At 35.1% G+C, this 24767-nt stretch overlaps 1 protein-coding gene across 2 annotated transcripts in view; it reads left to right on the top strand.

The window, feature by feature from the left end:
- c24h8orf34 (chromosome 24 C8orf34 homolog) overlaps window positions 1-24505 on the top strand; it is a 123536-nt gene extending 99031 nt beyond the window's left edge. For both annotated transcript variants that reach the window (XM_051097557.1, XM_051097556.1), the window contains exons 11-15: window positions 5564-5693; window positions 14645-15117; window positions 18338-18434; window positions 23073-23120; window positions 23902-24505. In XM_051097557.1, coding sequence (XP_050953514.1) covers window positions 5564-5693; window positions 14645-15117; window positions 18338-18434; window positions 23073-23120; window positions 23902-23909 — 756 coding nt within the window. In that variant the 3' untranslated portion in view covers window positions 23910-24505. The remainder of the gene's footprint in view (window positions 1-5563; window positions 5694-14644; window positions 15118-18337; window positions 18435-23072; window positions 23121-23901) is intronic.
- The last annotated feature ends 262 nt before the right edge of the window (window positions 24506-24767 follow it).

Raw genomic sequence — 24767 nt, 5'->3', positions numbered from 1 at the left:
TCTTACTTTTTTCTTTTAAATGCAAACTTATATTTCACAATTCTGACTTTGACTTGCAGTTGCAAGTTCGTATCTCAGTTCTGAGAAAAAAAGTCAGAGTTTTTATCTCACAATTCTGACTTTATATCTTGCAATTCTGACTTTATAACTTGCAGTTGCGAGTTTATATAGTATCTCACAATTCTGAGAAAAAAGTCAGAATTGCCAGTTTGTATTACACAATTCTGAGAAAAAAAAAGTCAAATTTGTGAAGTAAAAACTCTTAAGTACTTTTTTTTTTTTTTTTTTTTTTTTTTTTTTTTTATTCAGTGGCGAAAACGGGCTTCCATAGATTCAGAGATTAGCTGAAACTAAGAACATTTTGTTGACTGAAATAAAGATGAAAAATATGAATATTAGATGAAAAATGTAAAAACATTTTGCCTTGACAACTAACTAAAATAAAGGTACTAAAAATATTAAAAAACTGAATTTAAACTAAAACGGTAATAAATTAATCCTATATAGTAATATTTAAAAAATAATAATAGTACTAAAATGACAAAAGCACATAAAAAAGATTCAAAAAATGAAAAAGTTAAAAGTGAAAACTGTAAATATTAAAACAAATAATAAAAGTATTCAAGACAAGTCTTGAAAATCAGTGCTAAGCAGCATTAAATCAGTAACTTCCTTTGTTAGACTTTAAACTCAAAGGAAAAGCACAAACAAAAGAGAAATTATGTAACTGGACTGTTTTATGGCCATTTTTTAATCTCTCACATCCAGCAAATAAACAGTGGAAGAGGCTTTCAACTGGTTTTAGCAGCCCAGCCCAGAAGGACTGATGCAATGCGGTCGGTGGTGTTTGCTTCCTTGTGCCGGGGTGGGCCGCCGCACTTTATTGTGCCTCTCTTTCCTTGTGGCAGGTCGGTGTGGGCAGAGCACAAGCCTCAGCGCTCTGTGTACATGCTAAACATCACTGTGGCTTGAGCCTGCGGCCTTCAACATGGCCGTAAAGAGCCAGCGCACGCAGATGTGACAGCAGGCAATGAGCCAAGGCAATGTTGTCCCTGTGCGGTAAATAGACACAGGCCGGTCGCGACAGCGAATGTAAATCCTCAACTTTCCCTTGTGGTTTTTGAACCTGCTTCCAATGAGCTGAACTGTTCTGAACAATTACAATGGCGTTTGATGTGCATAAGAGAAGCACCACAGCTTTACTACCCTGTTTAATGACCTTTGAGAGTGAAGTTTTGCGCTGAGGTGGTCAGCGGTTCGACCTAGGATTCTGAATATGAGTACTTAAAATGCGAGCTGTTGTTGAGCGCTCTCATATTCTCAATCTGCATTTCATTTCTGAAGCAATTGGAACCATCCTTGTGAGTGGACGGAAGCCCCTTTAAAAGTGGTTGCAAGCTTTGGTGGACCAGTTGGTTTGCTCTTAATCTACAATTTCTCATTGCAAACGTAAAACAGCTGCTTTGTTTGGCCGGTAAACAGCTTGTCTCTGACGGGCTCACACGAAACCGATTTGTTGAAACTAGTTTGACTCTTTCTGTTCCGAGTCGCACGCACACATCACGATCAATAAAGACAAATGTCGTCGCAAACCGCAGTTTGTCCTAAAGGGAATAACGTTGCGCTTCCAAAATATTGCTTCAGTTTGCAAGTATCTAAGATCCATTATGGGTTTGTATAGTCAATGACGGTTCTAAGTGGAACCAATAAACCTCAAGAGAACGGACTGGGCCAGTAAGACGGAATCAGAAATGAATCATTCTCCAATATTAACACTGACATGCTTCTTTTAACGACAGCCTCATCGTTTATGAAATTGTTTCTGTTAACTGTCATTCATATTTATTTGTTGTTGCTGTAAATGTAGACGCTTGTCTATAGAGAAATGTCAAAACATTTGTGAGGGAAGTTTTCTTCCCAGCATGTTTGGATGAATGGTGCTTTGAGGGATGTGTGTCGAAGGTTTGTTTCGCTGGCTTTGGAGATTCTCTCCAGAGTTAAAATGAGTGTGTGTTTGTATGCTCGTATGGACATGACCTGACTTTGCTCTGTTTAAATTAATAGTGCATTATGGGCTAAAAAGCTGGAATCTCAGATACAGTTTTGTTTATATGAATGTATCTTAGGATATTGGGGTAACATACTCTTCCTCATTGTTTATCTTCTTAGTGTTTTGGGTGTGTAATGTTTGTGTTCGTGTATGTCTGTCTGTCATTTGTCTGTCCATCTGTCCACCTGTCCACCTGTGTGCGTGTGTGTGTGTGTATATATATATATGTGTATATGATTTTGATATGATTTTAAATTTAGAGATCAACATCTTGAGATTTTAAACTTCAAAATAAACATAGTTTAGGAGTAAGCATTCAGGCAATCTACTTACTGCTGTCGTGTTTGTTGATTTGTTCACCAAAATTACCAGTCAACAATTAATAGTTCAGCTGTTTCTTCCTGATTTAGATTATATTATTTATAGATACTTTTCAGCACTTGTGCAATGGAAATTCAGCGTAGTATAAATGCGAAGGCAAGTGTGAACAGCTTAGGAAAAAAAAAGAAAAAAGGCATTGCGTAAAGTCACTTGCTGTACAGCGTTCCATGTAATTTAATTCATTAAGGACAATGAAATAATTTAAAATACTTCACAACACTTACTGCATTCAATACTACAAATATTGATAAGGATTATTCAGTTTTTTAAACCCATGATGTGTACAGTACATACTGGAGCTCCAAATGACTGTTTAAAGTGTTACTGAAACAAAGGATGATTAAACATGTTGTGCCATTTTTTCAGGCAAAAATTAAAATTAGCCCTTTTTTTACTCACCTTCCTGGCATCCTAGGTGTATATGACGTCCTTCTTTCAGACAAATGCAATCTGAGTTTGTATTAAAAATTATCCAGGCATTTCCAAGCTCTTGTCATGGCAATGGGTGGGTGTTTCTCTTCATCAGTCCAAAACAAGTCCAATAAAGTGCATTCATCCATAATAAAAAGTGGTTCACATGGCTCCAGGGGATGAATAAATGCCTTCTGTAGCGAATCAATGCGTTTTATTGGGAAAATATCTATGTTTTAAACATAATAATAACTTTAATGTAGCTTTCGCTCACTGTTGTACACGGAAGCTGTTCCAGGCATTGTGCATGTGCTGGTGAGTCTCATGAATACCAGCGTTTGTTTACAGGAGCAAAGGAAGCAAAGGAACCAGTCTCCTCTTGGTTTATATTGAAATCCTCCAACATCTTTACAAATCCTTGTTTCGTACTTCTAATTCATGATCATTGCTGTGTTTTGGTTTCTCCACGGCATGTTCGTGTTTGTCACGTCTGAGCGGCGCATGCACAAAGCCGACGTATTATGTCATCCACCCAGAGCTGCTTCCGTGTACAACTGTTAGCACAAGCTAGATTAAAGTCATTATTACGTTTTAAATATGGATATTTTTCTTACAAAATTGAATCAATTCAGGAGTCAATACAGGAATCAGTACAGAATCAATACATGAGGCCTTTATTCACCCCCCGGAGCCATGTGAGGCACCTTTTATTATGGATTGATGCACTTTATTGGACTTGTTTTGGACTGATGAAGAGAAACACCCCACCCAATGCCATGACAGACCTTAAATTTAAATATAACTCTGATTGGATTCATCTGAAAGAAGGAAGTCATATACACCTAGGATGCCTGGAGGGTGAGTAACTAATGGGCTAATTTTCATTTTTTGGTGAACTAACCAACTAACTGAAAAATGTATTGCAGATGTGTTTAAGTTATTTATTTTCATCTGGGGCTTTAGTATGGATCTCCTCATACTTATCAAATAGAAAGCAATGTATAAAAATTAAAGAGGTTCAGTCAAGTAACTTAAATTGTACAACGGGTGTACCCCAAGGATCAGTGTTAGGTCCTTTATTATTTAGTCTGTATATTAATGATCTCCCACAACAGTGTGAAGAGATACAAGTGCAAACGTATGCAGATGATACCGTTATTTTTACACAGTTGAGAACAGCAAAGTTAGCAGAAGAGAAGCTGAAAGACGTGATGGAAAGGATTACACAGTGACTACAGCAATCGTGTTTAGCTTGGACATTGGTAAAACAAAAGGGACGCTTTTTTTGCTACCTGATCTCATGACGAAAGTGTACCTGTGGGAACTTTTTCGCGAGACACAACATACGTACCAATAGGTATATATCACTGCAGTTGGCAACAGAAATTTCACTGAGTGGAAGTAAAATGTGTTTCCACTGGTGTAGTTAAGACTCTCATGCATGCTACAATCCCTTCTCATTTGTCACCACAGTTTTACTACAAATACCATGGTTAAACTATGGTTAGTGTAGTAAAACCATGGTTAATTTGTGGTTACCATCGTTTAACTATAGTAACCGTGTTTTTTTTTTTTGTTTTTTTTAATAGTAAAACCATAGTTCATTTTTGTAACATGACCAGCGAAGGACCACCTTTAACCAGCTCAAACCAGCAACCATGCTTCAAAATGTATCTAACCAGCATATGCTGTTTTTTTCAACAGAGATGACACACAGTTGACAGTAGCTAGGCTAACCAGTTAGCCCACTAGCTAGGCTAAATGTTTTCAAGCTGTTGTAAACAAAACAACTTGGCCTCTAAGCTGGTTACCACTGAAATGAAATATCTATTGTTGTCTTTACTATGTGGAGGTTAAGAAAAAACAAACAAACAAACAAACAAAAAACAGCTAAAATCAGCCTAAGCTGGTTGGTTGGTTTAAGATGGTCATCCAGCCTGGTCTCAGAGGGGTTTTGGCCACTTCCTTAGCTAGCCAGGCTGGTCTTAGCTGGTCAGGCTGGGAGACCAGCTGGAAGACCAGCTAAAACCAGCTATTTCCAGCTTAAACCAGCTAAGACCAGCCAACCAGACTAGGCTGTTTTTTCAGCAGGGTATTAATCTGTAATTCTTTTTGTTGTGTGTCTCTGGTGATATAATTGGAGTTACGCGTCCTGCTGTTATAACATTTAGCATTTTGAATTCCACCAACCAGTGCCACGACTAGTTTTTGGAATAAAAACAGTGTTTCTTGTGTTCCCCGGCGAGTATGCATGTTAGCAATAAGCAAAATCATTACAAACCAATGTGATTTTGATTCATCTATTGTTTTGGTGTTTCTCTCCTTAGGCCTGAATTGAAAGCCTGTATTCTTAATCCCCCCAAACCGCAAGTTTATTATCGCCAAACACAGTAATAGCAGGATATCTACGCTGCCCGTCGTCATCCGTTCTCGGATGCCTACGGTTTATTGATTGTTACTTCAAAATCCTGTAACCACTACTGAACATCTAGCGCAGTGTTCACAAATAAAACTTCAGTCCTTGCCGCCATCCAGACTTTCATCCCAAAGAACTGTGGTTTCCAGTGTTTTTCTAATTTCTCTTAAAAAAATAATTGGCCCTCATTATAACAGATATGGCACAGTGTTGTAACCATACATAGTATGTAAAAAAGGAGTGAAATTCAAAGCTAATGCGACTCTCTGTACTGTTTCTTGTGTGTGTGTGTGTCTGTGCCATAGCGTCACCCTGTCTGGGCATCGGATGTGAAGCCAATCAGAGGCACGAGCCCCCAGACGGCCAGACGTGCTCTGCAACTCCAGGACTCGCTTTTCTCCAAAGAACTGGAGAACATGGGCAAACATCTTGCCGGTAGGTTTTTAACACACAGACACCCACACGCATATAAAACAGGCCACCTTTCCATTACAGCCTGACACTGTCAAAGGCCACACATGTGAAAGTCTGCCTGCGAACACACTGATGAAGGCGTCTGATTGGCTAATTAAAAGCTGATCCACCTATTAAAATATGCGGTGAAAAACGGTGACCATCTTTGATTCATTTAATAATGCCACCGCCGCACTAGCTTGTTAGCGTCGCTGTGAAGTGACAAATCTCTGTCTGTAGATGATCAAACTCAGCCGGTGGTTTGATCTGGCAGACCTTTGTTAGACGTTGTGTGTGTGAGAGACGTGCGTTCGTTTGGTAACCGCTTGAAAGCACTGGGCAAAACCAAAGGCACAAACAGCACCAAGGGCTTCAACATGTGTCGCACAGTTGTTTGTTTACGCATGTACTGCATTTTATTTCAGTTCGTTGTCGTACACCGAATACATTTGAAACATATTAAGTATTTAAGAAGAGCACTCTCACTAAGTCATCAGGGCAACAGCTGTGTGTATGTGTGTGCGGATGTGGAAGGCTGACATTTAAACACAAAAAGTGAACAACCTTAGCAAAGAAGACACGAATATGTAGTGTTTGCACGAATACTTAGCTAATCTGAAAAGACTTGCTTTGTGTGTGTGTGTAATGAAATTAATCATGACCCCTCATCTGTATCTAACTATCTATCTATCTATCTATCTATATATATATATGCACACACACACATGCACATAATAAAATCAAAAGACATATATTTTACTGAATTGTTTAATAGCTGTATCCAATATAGTGTAATTGATCATATATTTTATAAAAATGCTAAAGTATTATCTAAAAGATACATACATTTCCAATAATAAATTACTCCAGGCCTCACTTATATATATATATATATATATATATAGTTTTTTTTTCATAAGTAACTCATTAAAAATTACACAAAAATACATTTCCAATCATTAATAAATTGCTATAATAAATTATACACACACACACATACATTTTCAAAATATGTATTCAAAACTACATACTGAAAAAAAAAATTCCAATCATTAGTTATTATATTAATTAGGGCTGCAAAACAATTAATCGCATTCAAAAGTTTATGTTTACATACTATATGTGTGTGTACTGTGTATATTTATATACAATACAATACAATACAATACATAATATATAAACACACACGTATATATTTAAAAAAATATTTCATGTATATATTTATATTTATATTGTACATAAATATTTTATACATAAATCTAACATTATACACATGTATGTGTGCGTATTTGTATACACATAATAAATATATACAGCAGGCACACATATAACATGTAAACATAAAATTGTATTTGAATGTGATTAAATGCGATTCATCCTTTTGCATTACTTGTATATTAATATATTAATACATAATTACTATATATAATAATATGTAGTTGTCTTAATAAATGCATTGGAACACACACACACTCACACAGTTTTAAAATATGTAACTAACTGCTAAAAAAATAAATATATTTCCAACCATTAGTTACTATATTAATAATATATTGCTTGTATATTAATATATAATTACTATATATAATAATATATAATTGTCTTAAAAAATGCATTGGTACACACACACACACACACACATTTTTAAATATGTAACTAAACAAATAGATAAATAAATAAATCTTTAGTGACTATATTAATGTATATACACACACACAAACAACACACACACACACACACACACATATATATATATTTATATATATGTATATGTATGTATGTATAACTATATATATAACTATATTTTAAACTAAAGAAATTACTATATTGGTATTACATTGATTTTATAAATAAATGCATTGGAACACACACACGCACACACACACACACATTTTTAAAACATGTAACTACATAAAAATAAATAAAATACATTTCTAATCATTAATAAATTACTTTAGGACTACATAAATTGTATTAATGAATGCATTGGAATTTGGAATTGGAATGCAGTGGTACAAGATTTATTTTGAATGGCCTATTTTTGAAAACAAAAAGATTGTTCTCATATTTCTTGCTATAAACATTAAAGGGATACATGAATGTGTATGTGGGAAGTGTTTATCTATTTGTATCAAGTGTTCTTGTTATTCCATGACTCAGTCGGTGGGAAACTTATTCTGACATCACTTTGCGGGAAAAATCGTCCCTGCTTTCAGATGGCATTGATTTAACACCATTTGTCTGTTGAGTTATATCTGAACAGAGCCATCCCCATAAGGCCAGGCATTAGGCTCATTCAACAGCCTAATTTACCCCTTTCATGCTTTTATTAGCTGTTAATGTTCTCCGTGTTGAAAGCCAGGCTTCTTCTTTTATCTCATTATTACCTCAATTATGTGGTCAACTAAATCCTCAAGACTCCTTTTAATTTACGATCAGGCTGTGTTGTTTTGTTTTAGGAATTTAAGAGCTTGATATTTGACTGGTGCCTAAAGGACAACATTATTGGCTGTTTTTTAATGGCAGAGAAAAGCTTTCCGCCACTTTTGGATAAATAAAGCATCGCTTTTAGCTAGCTGGAATTCCTCAGATCTCTCTCTCTCCCTTCTTCTGCGAGATGAACGTTTTGAACATGTAGATATGTAGGGGCGAAGAGTCGGGAATCAATAAGGTTGCATATGTTCTAAATGATGGGTTTGCGTGCTTGAGGATTGTAGCTTGTGGGAAGCGCATTTGCTTTTTTTGATCAAGAGCTGTTTATTATAGATCAGATGTGCTGCTTCTTGTTAACCCTCTAAAGTTACCCCTCCTTCTCTTTGCTTCTTTTTTTAGTTTTAGGGTCACTATATATGCTATATCTTTCTTTGCCATTACAGTAGCTTCATGGTGTAGAACATAGCTAAAGCGAAATGTAATAAATAATGCTAAACAATTAAATAATTTTGTCAGTTAATGGATGACACAAATAACAGAAATAATTAACAATTTAAACAATAATAATAAATAAATAAAAAGCACACAGCGGGAGTCAGAGTCTTCCTCGCCTCCCCTGAGCTTACTGAGTTTTAACAGACCCTAAAACTTGCGGTGGGTTTGTTAGGGGGGATATGGAGAATGAATGGGGGAAAGTCAAGGGAGAGGAGGCAGTGCCGCCATCGTGATATGATTGGATATGATTGGTTATGTTTGGCTGTGATTGGTTCATGCGATAAATTCTGCCTCTTGTGTTCATGGATGTTCCTCATTCACAAATCAGTCTGAATGAACAATATAATTGCACTAATGGGAAGACTAATTTAAAAAAAGTAAGTAAACATCTCACACACTTGGGAATGGGAATAACAAAGTTATAAATAAATGGCGTTACCAACGGAATTATTTTTTCAGTAATGATTAATCAAACAAATTACTGTTTCCCTGTTACAACGCCATTACCATTACTGACAATAAAATGCAGTGTTATTATAATTTATAATATTATAATAATTTTATTTTTCAGTTCATCTGACTGGATGCGCAGCATGCCTGTATTTGAAGAACCGTAAACTCTCGTGTGAAGGCACACGACTAGATGTCGGTTTGTCTTACACACAAGCAAAGAAAGATACAGATCGAGAGAGTTTTTTATTCCTTTGGAATTCTTCAGCTTTTAAGAACTGACGGTTTCTCGGTTGTGGCTAGAAGGGATACAGATCCGACCGGAAACTAACAATGCAATTAGTTGTTCTACCTATTAGATTGTTTTATTAACGTCTACACCTACCCCAACCCTAAACTTAGCCCTTACTATAATACAAAATCAGTAGTATTGTTATACAGTGAGACAAAAATAACGTTAGATTAAGCTGTCTCCCTTCTAGCCTAAAGGAGAAGTCCACTTCCAGAACAACAATTTACAAACAATTTACTCACCCCCTTGTCAACCAAGATTTTCATGTCTTTCTGTCTTCAGTCGTAAAGAAATTATGGTTTATGAGGAAAGCATTTCAGGATTTTTCTTCATATAATGGACTTCATTGGTGCCCCGATTTTGAACTTCCAAAATGTAGTTTAAATGCAGCTTCAAAGGGCTCTAAATGATCCCAGCCGAGGAAGAAGGGTCTTATCTAGCTAAACGATCTGTCATTTTTTTCGAAAATTTTATTTTTTTATACTTTTTAAGCACAAAAGCTTGTGTAGCACAGGCTCTGGGATGCGCATTCACGACACTACGAATTAGTAAGAATGAATGAGTCATCTCTGGGAGTGATTCATTCGGTTGCGTATGCACAACATCCTATTAGGTTCTGTACTGGAATTAGTTCACCTGTTTCGAGTCTTCAGGTTTTTCGAGTCATTCATTTATCTTATGGGGCTGTCACTTGATGAGCAAACGGCTCAAACCCGAAAACTTGTCAGATAAGACGTGAGGTAATCATAGACTAAAGACCCAGGTAAACAATGAATTAATCTTTTCTGTTTCTTACAGCATTATAGTTTTGTCTTGTTTATAGTGTGATCAACGTTTGTGTAAGCAGAAGATGTGTTAGGGAAGTAACATGTACCATTTTAATGATATTTCGCTAAAATGAACAAAATGACTTGAAAAAAGATTTGTTCATTTGAGTCGGTAAAATTATCCAAATTTCTCATCACTACTACTAATCATGTGTAAGTTCATCTTATTTTCTCCTACAACTTGAGAGGAGGACATCGTTGTACCTTTTTGTTTGTAAACAGTGTTTACAAAATTACTTGCACTTTCTTTGCGCGTTTGCTTTGTAAACACTGGGTCTGTAGTTCCGGCTACGTTCTGTGTGACCTTTTTTCAATAATAGGTAGCGTCGTGAACACGCATCCCAGAGCCTGTGCTGCATAAGCTTTTGTGCTTAAAAAGTATACAAATTTTCATTTTCCAAAAAAAATGTGTTTGTTTCGTTAGATAAGACCTTTCTTCCTCAGCTGGGATCATTTAGAGCCCTTTAAAGCTGCATTTAAAATACATTTTGGAAGTCCAAATTTGGGGCACCAGTCAAGTCCATTACATGGAGAAATATCCTGAAATGCTTTCCTCAAAAACCATAATTTCTTCATGACTGAGTAACGGGTGAGTAAATTATTTGTGAATTGTTGTTCGGGAAGTGGAGTTCTCCTTTAACCGGTTTCTCCTGTAGTAGGCAGAACTAATACACAAAAGGCAGTCTCATTGGCTTGCGCTCACCTATTATCGTCCCTGTTTTGATTTCAGCAAATCAATTTGAGCCAACGTAAAAAATGTGATTAATATTCATGAACCTCATTAATCCTTGGTGCGTTGTATATTTTTATTTGTAGTAGAATTTGTTTTATCTAATCAGTATTATTTTTTATAATGGTGTAACTCAGTTACTATTTGTGAGAAGTAACTATAACTAATTACTTTTTAAAAAAAAAAAAACATACCCAACACTGCATGCTTATATATCACGACTCACGTCAAATCAAATTCAAACTTCAAATGGCCTGAAAACTTGATCTGTGGGTTTTTAGTAAGCAATCAGCTTGTTAAAATTACATTCAATAAAAAAAATTATTTATAAATAAAAAATTGTAAAAATGTGAGGGCTTTGCCAAATGTTTTATTTAAGTGATGCTTTTATTTATATTGCAAGACCAAGAATTTCAAAAATCTACCGTTCGTGATGAATGATTTTTCATGTGTGTATGGTGTTTACAGTGAACATAACTGTGGCTCTTGAGTTCTCAGGCTCCAGCATCGACTCATTAGGACCTGTGAGCTCAGCTGCGTACTCTTAGAAATATCATGTGGGAAATTTTAAACACAGACACAACAGGACATTTTTCATTCATTTTGTTTTCATTGTCTTTATTTAGTATGGTTTGCCATCATCACAAAATATTTATATCTGTGTAATAATTTCACAACAAATCCTTTCCGTCGCATATGTGTTTAGGTGAGAAATTGCTGAAATAAGTTCCTGTATGCTTTTTAAATAAGACATCAGGGGTTTGAAATGACTTATGGTTGTCTACAGACAAAACAATCAAATTATCCATTCACACAATTACATGTATCATATATCACAACAATCTGGAATAGTTTCCGTAAAGGGAAGTAATTACAAAGCTGTGTTATCCAAAATGACATAGCATTAGTGTTCTGGACATGTGTTTCATATCGAAAAGCATCATGACGTTTCTCTGGAGAAACAGTGTTTGCTTACAAGTCAAGTAGTCAAGGTTTCTGAAGCACAAATCAAACTTGTGCATACTATTTATAATATGTCACATGTTGTTTCCTCCAAATCCTCAGCTCCTCTCAGACTGAACGCTGGTTGACGGGTCCAGATGTTCCATCTGAAAATGTGCAACAGACTTTCATAAACAAAAATATTTGACTTGCTACCAAGCAAACAAATATATTGACATGAATCAGGCCGTATTAAATCGTTCTTGTACTCATACAAAGTAAACATGCCATCCAATTTACACTTTACAGCTGACAATAAATACTGCTGCCATGACTGTTAAAAGACCTCGGCAAAACTTCAGGAAATTGTTTTGGTGGTTTGTTAATGGGAATCTATGAGTGGTGAGTCAATATTCTGCGTCAATACACTGATGAGATTTAAGGCTGTTAGTGTGTTGAATCAAAATACATGCCGGAAAAATGAGTGTACAACATTTTTGGGGAACATCTAAAACATTTTCTTTTTATAAATTGTTGTATACATTTATAGCTGAGCAAACAAAATTCAAACATGCTTGGGTAAAATGTCCACTCTTTCTCATGTACATCTTTTAAGTCATAAATAACTTGTGAATGAACTGATTCAGATGTTGCTTAGTTATACTAATAAGCATACTCAATTCTCAATTTATGTATTTAGTTATGCCCAGTATTAAGGAAAGTTACTTTTAAAAGTAATGCATTAAAATATTATGTCACTTCATTAAAAAAGTAACCAATTGTGTTACCTTTAATGGAAAGTAATCTATTACGTTACATTTGTGTTACTTTTTGTTACCTGAGCTGGGCTTGCTTGTTAATTTTTAACAAAAAAAAAAAAAAAAAAAAACTTGTATTTTTGGCAACTGTACAGGCCCTCTCACACCAAAAGTGAAATTAATAAGCATCATGCTGAAGGAAGTGCAGCTGAACCTCAGGAGAGATGTCAGTGAAAAAATGGGAAATAAAGTAACTGGCGTTACTTATTTGAATAAGTAACTCAGATATTTTCTTGTAAATTTAAAAGTAGTGTGTTACTTTACTAGTTATTTGAAAAAGTAATCTGATTGCACAACTTGTATTACTTGTAAAGCATTATCCCCAACATTGGTCATGTCCCGTATATACCTATGAGGCGTCAGTGAATAAATTGGGTATCAAATTAACTGGTGTTACTTATTTGAGAAAGTAACTCAGATATTTTCTTGTCAATTTAAAAGTAGTGTGTTACTTTACTAGTTACTTGAAAAAGTAATGTGATTGTGCAACTTGTGTTTCTTGTAATCTGTTACCCTCAACATTGGCCCTGTCCCATATAACCTATGAGGTGTCAGTGAATACATTGGAAAACACAGTAATTAGCATTACTTATCTGAAAAAGTAACTTAGATATATCTTCTAAATTTAAAAGTGATGTGTTACTTTACTAGTTGTTTAAAAAAGTAGTATGATTACATAACTTGTGTTACTTGTAATGGGTTACCCCCAAAATTAGTCATGTCCCACATAACCTATGAGGAGTCAGTGAATATATTGGAAAACAAAGTACAGTAACAAGCGTTACCTATTTGGAAAAGTAACTCAGATATTTTCTTGTAAACTTAGAAGTAATGCGTTACTTTACTAGTTACTTAAAAAGTAATCTACTTAAAAATTACATAACTTGTGTTACTTGTAATGTGTTACCCCCAACACTGGACATGTCCTATATAACCTATAAGGCATCAGCGAATAAATTGGAAAAAAAAAAAAAAGTAACTGGTGTTACTTATTTAAAAAAGTAACTCAGTTATTTGTAAATTTTAAAGTAATGTGTTACTTTACTAGTTACTTAAAAAACTAATATGATTACCTAACTTGTGTTACTTGTAATGCATCACCCCCAACATTGCTTATGTCTCACATAACCTACGAGGCGTCAGTGAATAAATTGGGAGACAAAGTAACTGGCGTTACTTATTTGAAAAAGCAACTCAGATATTTTCTTGTTAATTTAAAAGTAATGCGTTACTATACTAGTTACGTGAAAAAGTCATCTGATTACGTAACTTGTGTTACTTGTAATGCGATTGGTCATGTCCCATATAACCTATGAGGCGTCAGTGAATAAATTGGGAAACAAAGTAACTGGTGTTACTTATTTGAGAAAGTAACTCAGATTTTTTCTTTTAAATTTAAAAGTAATGTGGTACTTTATTAGTTACTTGAAAAATTAATCTGATTATGTAACTTGTATTACCTGTAATGCGTTACCCTCAACATTGGTAATGTCCCACATAACCTATGAGGCATCAGTGAATAAATTGGGAAACAAGTAACTGGCGTTACTTATTTGAAAAAGCAACTCAGATATTTTCTTGTTAATTTAAAAGTAATGCGTTACTATACTAGTTACTTAAAAAAGTAATCTGATTACGTAACTTGTGTTACTTGTAATGCGTTACCCCCAACATTGGTCATGTCCCACATAACCTATGAGGTGTCAGTGAATAAATTCGGAAACAAAGTAACTGGCGTTACTTATTTGATAAAGTAACTTATTGTCTTGTAAATTAGTTAAGGTACTTGAAAAAGTAATCTGATTGTGTAACTTGTGTTACTTGTAATGCGTTACTCCCAACACTGGTCATGTCCCACATAACCTATGACCGAAATGTTTACAAACCATGACTATTATTATCCCCTAAATGGTGATTCTTTGCTTTTATTGTCTTGATTTCTTCAGAGGTGGAGAAGGACTTGGCCAAACTGGCAGAGCAAGGGAAGCTGAACCGAAGTCCAAACAGCCCTCATAGGAGTTTGCTTTTAACCCCCCTCTTCCACACCACTAACACTCTGCCTGTGCTCGGACAGACGTCCAGACCACAGTCTCCCAGCAGCCTTTCCACAAAGACCACAGGCCTGCCACTTCACAACACTAAACCCACAAGCCTAGTCATGGGCCGGACATCTCCCAGCAACCCCAGCAGCCGTGCCCAGACCCCTAGTGGAGCACGGACGCCCAGCAGACCTTTGACCCCTAATAGCCTCATGATGCACTCGTTGACTGGCGGAAGCCTTGGGAACAAAGAACGTGTGTATGGGCGCTCGAGAAGCAGACCTGTCACACCAACGGGACAGATAACCAGACCGATCCTCACACCGCCAGGCCTGAGCACTACAGATTTATATGGAGGTCTATGGAGCACACTGACAGAGGTACACACACACACAAAATCACATATACACAACGTTATTAAATATTACATACTTTTAATAGCACTGTCAAACAATTAATCACGATTATTCGCCTCCAAAATAAATGTTTGTTTATATTCATTACGTGTATATATATATATATATATATATATATATACACGTGTATGTATATATTTAAGAAAAATGTTTTATATGTTTTAATATATATATTGTGTATGTGTATTTATATATACATAATAAATATACACAGTACACACATGTATATTATGTTAACACAAACTTTTATTTTGGATACAATTAATTGTGATCAATCGTTTGATGGGCCAAATATTTAATTATTAATTTTAAAATATTTATTGATTTATTTATTGAAAAAAAGTCTCTTATGCTAACCAAGGTTGTATCTGTTCAATCAAAATAAATAAATAAATAAATACAAATATTATTACAACTTAAAGACCTTTAATATTATATAAAATGTGTACTGTATATAAATAAAATTATTATAAAATGTAATTTATGTATGCCTCTACTATTTCTGTTTCTGTTATCAATATTGACAATGACTGCGCTGCTTAATGAAGTGGGGAAATGACGATACAGTGTCTTTTTCAAGATGTTTTAAGTCTGAAGAACAGTGTTTATATAAATTAGAAATTTTTAGCTGCGTTATAAATGTTTTTACTGTCACTTTTGATCGATTTAAAGCATATTTACTGAATTAAAAAATAAGAATTTCTTTCAAAACTACAACAACAAAATCACATGATCATTATACATCACAAATTATATATTTAACACCAAGCTTTTTTATTTTTAAATATAAAAAAAAAAAAAAAAAAAAAACTGTTCCCACTAAATCTAAAGGGAAATATTATTGGACAGCTGAATAATTACAATTACTAACCTCCACATTAAAATAATGTGGAGGTTAGTAAATAAGCAGTACAATGTTTTGGACTCTTTGCAAAAAGTGTTCTGCATGTTTTTATGTGCCAAATATTCAAATTTGGTCGTAAAAAGCCTTTAATCTACAACAAACCTCTTAGCGCTTGGAAACTAAGATTTCATTTTATATAGGCCTTGAGAAAAATTAAAGCCCACATTTGGTAACCCCGTAAACCTCAAGGTCAGTGGGTTTAGAATCACACACACTCACTGTTATTGTACTGGTTAGTTTGTAAAAGCTGTAGACTGTCTAATATTCTATTGTCCACATCTGACTATGGGCTATTCATCCCATGCTCCATTGAGATTAAGCAATATAATATAAAAGGATCCACGGGAAACTAAAGAACAGATTTACACATGACTACCCTTGGTATGAAAAAAGAAAGGAGTCTGGCGTTTCTGGGTTTCCGCTCTCTTTCTCTTTTATTTTTTGGTATTAGGGCTTGTTAATAAATCGAAAGCTCCTTTTGAAATATTAAATAGCCACAAACAGGAATCGTATTGTTAGCTCGTATTCTTATGACTGATGAGATTATGAAAACATAAATGCCCTGAGCATGCTCTGATTCCACCCACCTGGTCCCACAGCTGTTATAGTACTTCAGCTCCTGAATAAGAAAAAGAAATATGCACCTGTACATCTCATTCAGTTCAGAATGGGATCTACAGGAAGAGATCAGATGATTTGTCCTGCTTTTCTGTTTTCATATAAACGATTTAGCACTGAAACGCAGCGTAGATGTATGAACGCTTCCTGTCTGGCCCGTACCAGCGATACCTTTAACGCTGAAAAATAAGAACACATAAAAGTCTTTAGAAGCGAACAGGGGGCAATTTATTTATTAGAGGTTCGCTCAGAGGATTCGACCCAGAGGTGTACTTATTTCAAAGGAAAATAAAAACATCTGTAGAACGAATGGGCCTGACATGCACATTCACCAGCTCTCTATGTCTTGGGTTTCCAGTTCACAGGGGATTTTGTTGCTTTTCAAATCACCACCTTTCTGCACAGGCCACAGCAGTTTTTACTAATACAACATTATACTTCCTAAATATTCTAGCAAATTATGTCCTTTAAAGGAATAGTTGACCTAGAAATGAAAACTGCCACATGATTTACTTACCCTCAAGCCATCCTAGGTGAATATGCCATCCTGGCTCTTCCAAGCTTTATAATGGCAGTGAATGGCTGTTGAGATTTTGAAGCAAAATAAAGTGCATCCATCCATTATAAAGTATACTCCACGCGGCTCTGGAGAGTTACTAAATGCTTTCTAAAGTGAAGTAGTGCCTTTTTCTAAGAAAACTATCCATATTTAAAACTGTCTCTGGTCTCAAATTAGAAGTACAAAACAAGGATTTGTAAAGAAAATGTTGGAGAATTTCGATATAAGCCAAGAGGAGACTGGTTTTGCTTTGCTGTAAACAAAATTTGTTTTTTGCGAGACTAGCATATTCTCACCAGAACTTACGCTATGCCTATGTCATCAGCTGGAACTCCACTCTCTTGTAAACGTTCCTACGGCAGTTAGTGGAAGCTAGAGATTACAGTTTATAAAGTTTTAAATATAGATATTTTTCTCACAGAAATACATCAATTTACTTCAGATGGCCTTTATTAATCTCCCAAAGCCATTTGGAGTACTTTTAATCATGGATGGATGCACTTTTTTGGGCTTCAAAATCTCAACGCCCATTCACTGCCATTATAAAGCTTGGAAGAGCCAGGGCAATTTTTAATATGACTCCAACTGTATTCGTCTGAAAGAAGAAAGTCATATACACCTAGGATGGCTTGAGTTTGAGTAAATCATGGAGTAATTTTCATTTTGGGGTGAAATGGCCCTTTAAGAACTCTTGAACTCAAAACTGGAGTTTTGTGGTATTTAGTTGTCAGCTTTAAGGGTATAAATATGCAAAGGCTATAAATATGCAAAACTGGTTTTAGCTGGTTCAAGATGGTCTCCCAGCCTTGCCAAAGTAAAGTTAAGCTGGACAGCTAGCTGATTTCCCAAAGTCACCATCTAAAAAGTACCCACACCCCTGCCAAAAGACCAGTCTGACCACATAGGGGGACCAGCAGACTAGCTTAGGGTAGTTTAAAATGTTCTTTTCGGTGAGGTTGAGCAGGGCCCTAAAAGCATTTGGACACTTTTGGACAATTAAAATAAGATTACAAATGAATTAATTTAATTGAATTATACAAACTATCCAACCAAGCTGTCATTGTTATGATTTATGTCTTTGTTCCCATCATATGTGTTACCAGGATGAGTTTTACCAGCAGTTGCAGGCGGTCAGGAAGCCTTGGCGCATCCCTAGCGACACAGAGAGTGACTGTCTGGAACCACCTGAGCAGGACAAGTGTGAGTATTACAGCTTTGACCCTGTCCCATACACTGACTAGATCATGACATAAAGTTTAAAGGAGCAAATTCACTAAAACACTTTTAATCTAAATCTTAATCTTTTAGGGTGTGTTCACACTTGTAGTTCGGTTCGAGACCAATCTTTTCAGTGGTCTTGGTCCACTTGTTTGGTGCGTACCAGGGTTTGAATAGCACCATTCACACTTACTCAAATGAATTGCACTAACAGAACATTCACACCAGAGTTCGTTTTAATCAAACCAAACATGACAAATGTGAACACACATTTAATCTATAATTATAAATATACCAAAAAAAGCAACTGCCATTCTTTTCAGCCCAAACACACATCCTTTTAATACAAATCTGACTATTGTGGGCATTTGTGCTATTACCTGATTTGCATAAAGGTCCATTCACAGCAAAACCGATAACTGTAATGAAATCTGTATTGACATCCACATCACACGCAATAGCGTTATGTTTATTATAAGCATATGCTGCAGTATTATTGTCTGCTTCTAAAATGCTCAACCTCTTCAAGGGTATAGTTCGCCCAAAAATTTAAATTATCCCATGATTTACTCACCCTCAAGCCGTCCTAGGTGTATATGACTTTCTTCTTTCAGATGAATACAATCAGAGATATATTAAAAAATGTCCTGGTTCCTCTAAGCTTTATAATGTCAGTGAATGGGTGTTGAGATTTTGAAATCCAATAAAGTGCATCCACCCATCATGAAAAGTACTCCACACAGCTCTAGGGGGTTAATAAAGGCCTTTTGAATCAAATCGATTCAATTGTGTAAGAAAAACAATCCATATTTAAAACTTTATAAACCATAATCTCTAGCTTCCACTAACTGTCGTACGCACATTCATGAGAAAGTGGCGTTTTAGCAGATGATGTAGGATGTAGGCGTAGCGTAAGATCTGGTGAGAATATGCTAGTCTCGCAAGAACTCAGTATTGTTTACAGCAAAGAAAAAAGAGTCTCCTGTTGGCTAATATCAAAATCCTCCGATATTATTCCCTAACAAATACTTCTAATTCATGACCAGTGTTTTGTTTTTCTCTCTCCTCTGCGCTTCCGCATTCGCATAAAGTTTTAAATATAGATATTGTTCTTACACAAACACATCGATTCCTTTCAGAAGGCCTTTATTAATCCCCTGGAACCATGTGGAGTACTTTTTATGATGGATGGATGCACTTTATTGGACTTCAAAATCTCAACACCCATTCACTGCTATTATAACGCTTGAAAGAGCCAGGACATTTTTTAATATAACTCCAATTGTATTCTTCTGAAAGAAGAAAGTCATATACACCTAGGATGGCTTAAGAGTGAGTAAATCATGGGGTAATTAAAATTTTTGGGTGAACTATACCTTTAAGTGTACTATTTCATATTCAGCATAAAAAAACAACTTTGGAGGTGGTATATTATTATTTTTATCAGTGTAAAAAAACCTTTTACAGCTACAAATGATACACAGATTAAATTAAATGGTAATATATTGGGAATATAATTCTACAGTGCCATTTATGAATTGGCAAGTCTGAGATTCTGTAGAGGCCTATTAATGACGATATCTGAGCTCTCGTCCCTTGGAAATAAATGAGTCGGGTCGAGGGAACCACTTCCAAGCGGCACTTTTACAGCTTCCCTTAGTCTGTGCATACGCAAGACTGCTGCATGTGTGGCTTGGAGGTTGAACAACATTGGACACTTTAATATGTTGATATGGTCTCATGAACATATCTTAGATCTCCATTCCAGTGGATGTCTGAAAGATTTAAGCATGCTTGGAGTCATAAGAGGATTATTATTTGTCCAAATCACGGTCCGTCATCGCTAATAAATACCACTGGCCTCATTTTTCACTCTTTGAACGTGACATGGCCAGAATCTCAGTGTCCCTCATGAGCCGTTAGTCTGTTAATGACCTCAATATTGTAGTGTATCAAAGCTCTAGCCCTGAGAGAGTGTCTTTGAGTTCAATGATTATGCAAGAATAATTGTGATTTTTATCAGGACAAAGACAATTGTCTGTGATGAAGTGCTTTTTTCATAATAACAAAATGCTAAGTTCTGAGAAAATGTTAATGTGGATTCTATGTATATCTTTTCAGTGAACTCAGAAGCTCTTTTGGACAAATATTTGCTATAGATCTGGTATAATATTTCTTTGGTAAACAAATGATTTCGACATATGTTTGGAACGCACTATCGCACGGCCAAAGATTTCTAGACAAGCAAAACATTATACAAACAATCCAAGCTCTGCTATCAAATGAAATGTAACTACACATGACAGGCTCCATTTTGCCAAAAACATATCTTGCGTAAAATAAGTATATTTTGCTAACAGTCTCTACAGGCACGCTTGCTGGAACTGTCATGCCAGCCCAGTTATTTAAAGGAACATGAAGCACAGTCTGTTAGTGAGAACGCCTGGCACTGCCAACTGCAGGACGTGACAAAATGCCATTTGGCATTTAGAACATTTGCTGATTGGCTGCCACAGTGACTGTTGATGCTGTCTGTTGGAGTTTAGCCTGTGCCAACACAGGTTTCTGAATAGGCATCAAGTGCATGGCAAAGAACAAAATCCATAACAATTTCCTGTTATTGCAGAAACGCCCACAATGGGGTAACCACTAACCCTTACAACATTTCAGTCACTGCTTCATTCATTTTGAATTTAATGCCTTTCGACTCGTTTTCCTAATGAGAACTGATAACTCTGGCTTATGATCAGTAGAGAAGTTTGATTCTCAAATTTAATATTTTAGTAGTTTGATGTCAGTAGTAAAATGTTTATATATTTTACTCTGACTGATTGACAGGACCACACAGAATCTCTGTGTAGAAATCCACAGAACTGGAAGACCGGTTATCCACAACCTCCACCATTTGTGTACTCATTTATTTGATAATGTGTTTAGCTGCCAATACTAGTATGGTAAGCGTAGATCCATGTGCAAATCTGTTCTGCAGTATGGTGCAGATTTCCTGTCAAAATCAATGCAAAAATGACCACAAATTTAATTTGGCATTTTTGTTTTTTAGCTCACCCTACCATTTGAAAGTCTGGGATCAGTAAGATTTTATTTTATTTTATTTTATTTTATTTTATTTTATTTTATTTTATTTTATTTTATTTTATTTTATTTTATTTATTTTATTTATTTTATTTTATTTTATTTTATTTTATTTTATTTTTTTTTTTTGTGCTAATGCTTTAGCTGCCAATACTGGTATGGTGAGCACAGCTCCATTTTAATAAATTGTACCATGCTTAAATCCGTTCTGCATTATGGTGCAGATTTCCTGACAAAATCAATGAAAAATTACCAAAAATTTAATTTGGAAATTTTGTTTTAGCTCACCCTACCATTTAAAAGTTTGGGATCTGTAATATTTTATTTTATTTTATTTTATTTTATTTTATTTTATTTTATTTTATTTTATTTTATTTTATTTTATTTTATTTTATTTTATTTTATTTACCATTGATAAAGTTTGGGATCTGTAATATTTTATTTTATTTTATTTTACCCTACCATTTAAAAGTTTTATTTTATTTTATTTTATTTTATTTTATTTTATTTTAATTTATTTTATTTTGTGATAAAGTTTTTAGCTGCCAATACTGATATGGTAAGCACAGCTCCATTTTAATAAATTGTACCATGCTTAAATCCGTTCTTCAGTATGGTGCAGATTCCTGCCAAAATCAATGAAAAATGACCACAAATTTAGCTCACCCAAATTTAAAAGCCATTTTAAAGTTTGGGATTTATTTTAATTTATTTTATTTTATTTTATGCTTATATCCATTTTTTAGTATGGTGCAGATTCCTGCCAAAATCAATGAAAAATGACCACAAATTTGATTTGGAAATTTTGTTTTAGCTCACCCAAATTTTAAAAGTTATATTTTAGTAATATTAGTAATATTTTATTTTATTTTATTTATTTATTTTTATTTTATTTTATTTTGTGAGAAAGTTTTTAGCTGCCAATACTAGTATGGTAAGCGCTTCTCCATTTTAATACATTGTACCATGCTTAAATCCGTTCTGCAGTATGGTGCAGATTCCTGCCAAAATGACCACAAATTTAATTTGGAAATTTTGTTTTAACTCACCCTATCATGTAAAAGTTTGGGATCAGTAACATTTTATTTTATTTTATTTTATATTTAATTAAATTAATCACAGAACCCTGATAAAATGTGTTACAGTTTGCACAAAAATATTAAGCAGCACAACTGTTTTCTAGTAAGAAATGTTTATTGAGCACCAAATCAGCATAATCGAATGATTTCTTGAAGGATCATGTGACACTGAAGACTGGACTAATGACGCTGAAAATTCAACTTTGCTGGAATAAATTACATTATATATTATAATACAATACAGCTGATTTGTAATAATATTTCACATTATTATAGTTTTAACTGTATTAAACAGCTTTGGTGAGCATAAAAGACTTCTTTCTAAAACATTAAAAAATCTTGGCGGCCTCAGACTTTCGTCTCATTGCGTTATATTGAATTATATGTTTCAAAATTCTCAGCATGAAACCATTTACAAGCTTTTCTTCTGTATTTTGTCTCTTTTCAGGTAATCCAAGTGGAGTGAGGGATGCCAGCAAGAGATCGGTGTTCTCAGGTAAACATTCCAACACGTCAGTCCATCATGCTCACAGACGGCCAACTAATTGCCTGTGAAAGAATGTCATGAATCTTAGCCTCTGAAAAAAGTCTGACAGAAGTTTTGGGTCGTAGTCTTGCCGTATAAATTCTCCTAAGAAGCAAAAGAGAATTAGAGACATTGAGTTAAATTGTGGAAACTAGTGATGAACTTGTGACAGCATTCAGCGTTCCTTTACGTTAAAATCATCAAAATTACAATAAGTGACGCAGGCCTCATTTACTGACATAGTTATATAGCACCCACAATGCACTGTGAGATCACTTTTATAACAGTCTGAGACTACATGAGGTACCAGTGTTTCGGAAAGAGGCCGTCCGATGTTCGTTTCTGTTGACTTAGGTGGGTGCCACTCGAGCATGTGGCAGCTGAGAGTCACGGTAATGACGAAAGTGTCTCCTCTGTGGTTTGACTTCGTGTGCCCAGCCGAGGTTTTACAGTTGAAGAGGGCAGACAAGCCTGTATAGTCACATGCAGCCAGCAAGCTTTGTGGTGAAACTGGGCTAACCGACCCAAAGCTGGGTGCCGATTCCTCTGACCTCATCCGTACACACGCCTGCGAATGTGCAGCGTGACATGGATCGGCTCATTTTTCCATTCTCACATTTATCGTTGACATGTTCAAATATTAGAGGCTGTTTTTATGGTAATTACTGAGGTTGTTATGATTATTAGTGGTCATGTGGAGCTGACGTCTTTCTCCAGGCAACTGATGTTTTCGTCTTCGCTTTTTCTACAGGCTTGTAACGGTGCGTACGGCGGACACAGAGCCAATCAAACATTTATGCAATTTAAAGGGGCATTTGAATATTGCGAGTCAACAAGAGACACTTATTTTTTTAATTTTGACCAGAAGAAAGATTGTGTACTTTTTTTCCACAGAGGCCAATATTTCTTAGAAATAAAAATGTTACAATTCTAGAATGTAATGTGTTTATCAGAAAAAGATAAGCCTGCACTTGAACTTTTTTTGTCTGTCAGCATGCTTAGTTGTCTGTTCATAAAAGTATTTATTGCTGCCTTGCATTAATTAAACACAATTTATCACATGATGTGCCAAATCAAAGGGATTTTTGATAATTCTTTTCAATAACAATCAACAAAAGTGGACGTTTTATGGCATTAGCAGTGAATATGAATGTTAGAAATGTATGTATAATGTTGGACATGCACAGCACTGCCCCTGCTGACCTCAGCATGACACTCTCTCATTCCCAACAGCATTGTGTGTCTACAACTGGAGACGACACATTTCTATAGAACTTACTTTGACTTTTATACCCACAGAAATATATGTAGCCTGTTACACCTGTTATATCCTTGTATAATGCCAAATAAAAAGATTTGTAGAACAGTGGATTTGTCTGTATTTGTAAAGGTTTTCATGTTTGTCCCCGATTGGCCAATCCAACACTCTCCATGCAACTTTTCTCTTTACGAGACGTTAACTGTTAGCCTGCAGATTTAGATTTAAAATATTAGATTTAAAATTTATAAACATCATTTAACCTACTGCAAAATATGAATATATATATGTAGTTGAAATCAAAAGTTTACATTCCCTTTCAGAATCATTACAAGTGTTAATTAACCAAAAAAAGAGGC

The sequence above is a fragment of the Labeo rohita genome, chromosome 24, assembly GCF_022985175.1.
Source record: "Labeo rohita strain BAU-BD-2019 chromosome 24, IGBB_LRoh.1.0, whole genome shotgun sequence".
NCBI classification, from domain to species: domain Eukaryota; kingdom Metazoa; phylum Chordata; class Actinopteri; order Cypriniformes; family Cyprinidae; genus Labeo; species Labeo rohita.
Note: the sequence above shows the minus strand (reverse complement) of the source record. Positions and strands in the feature narration are given on the sequence as shown.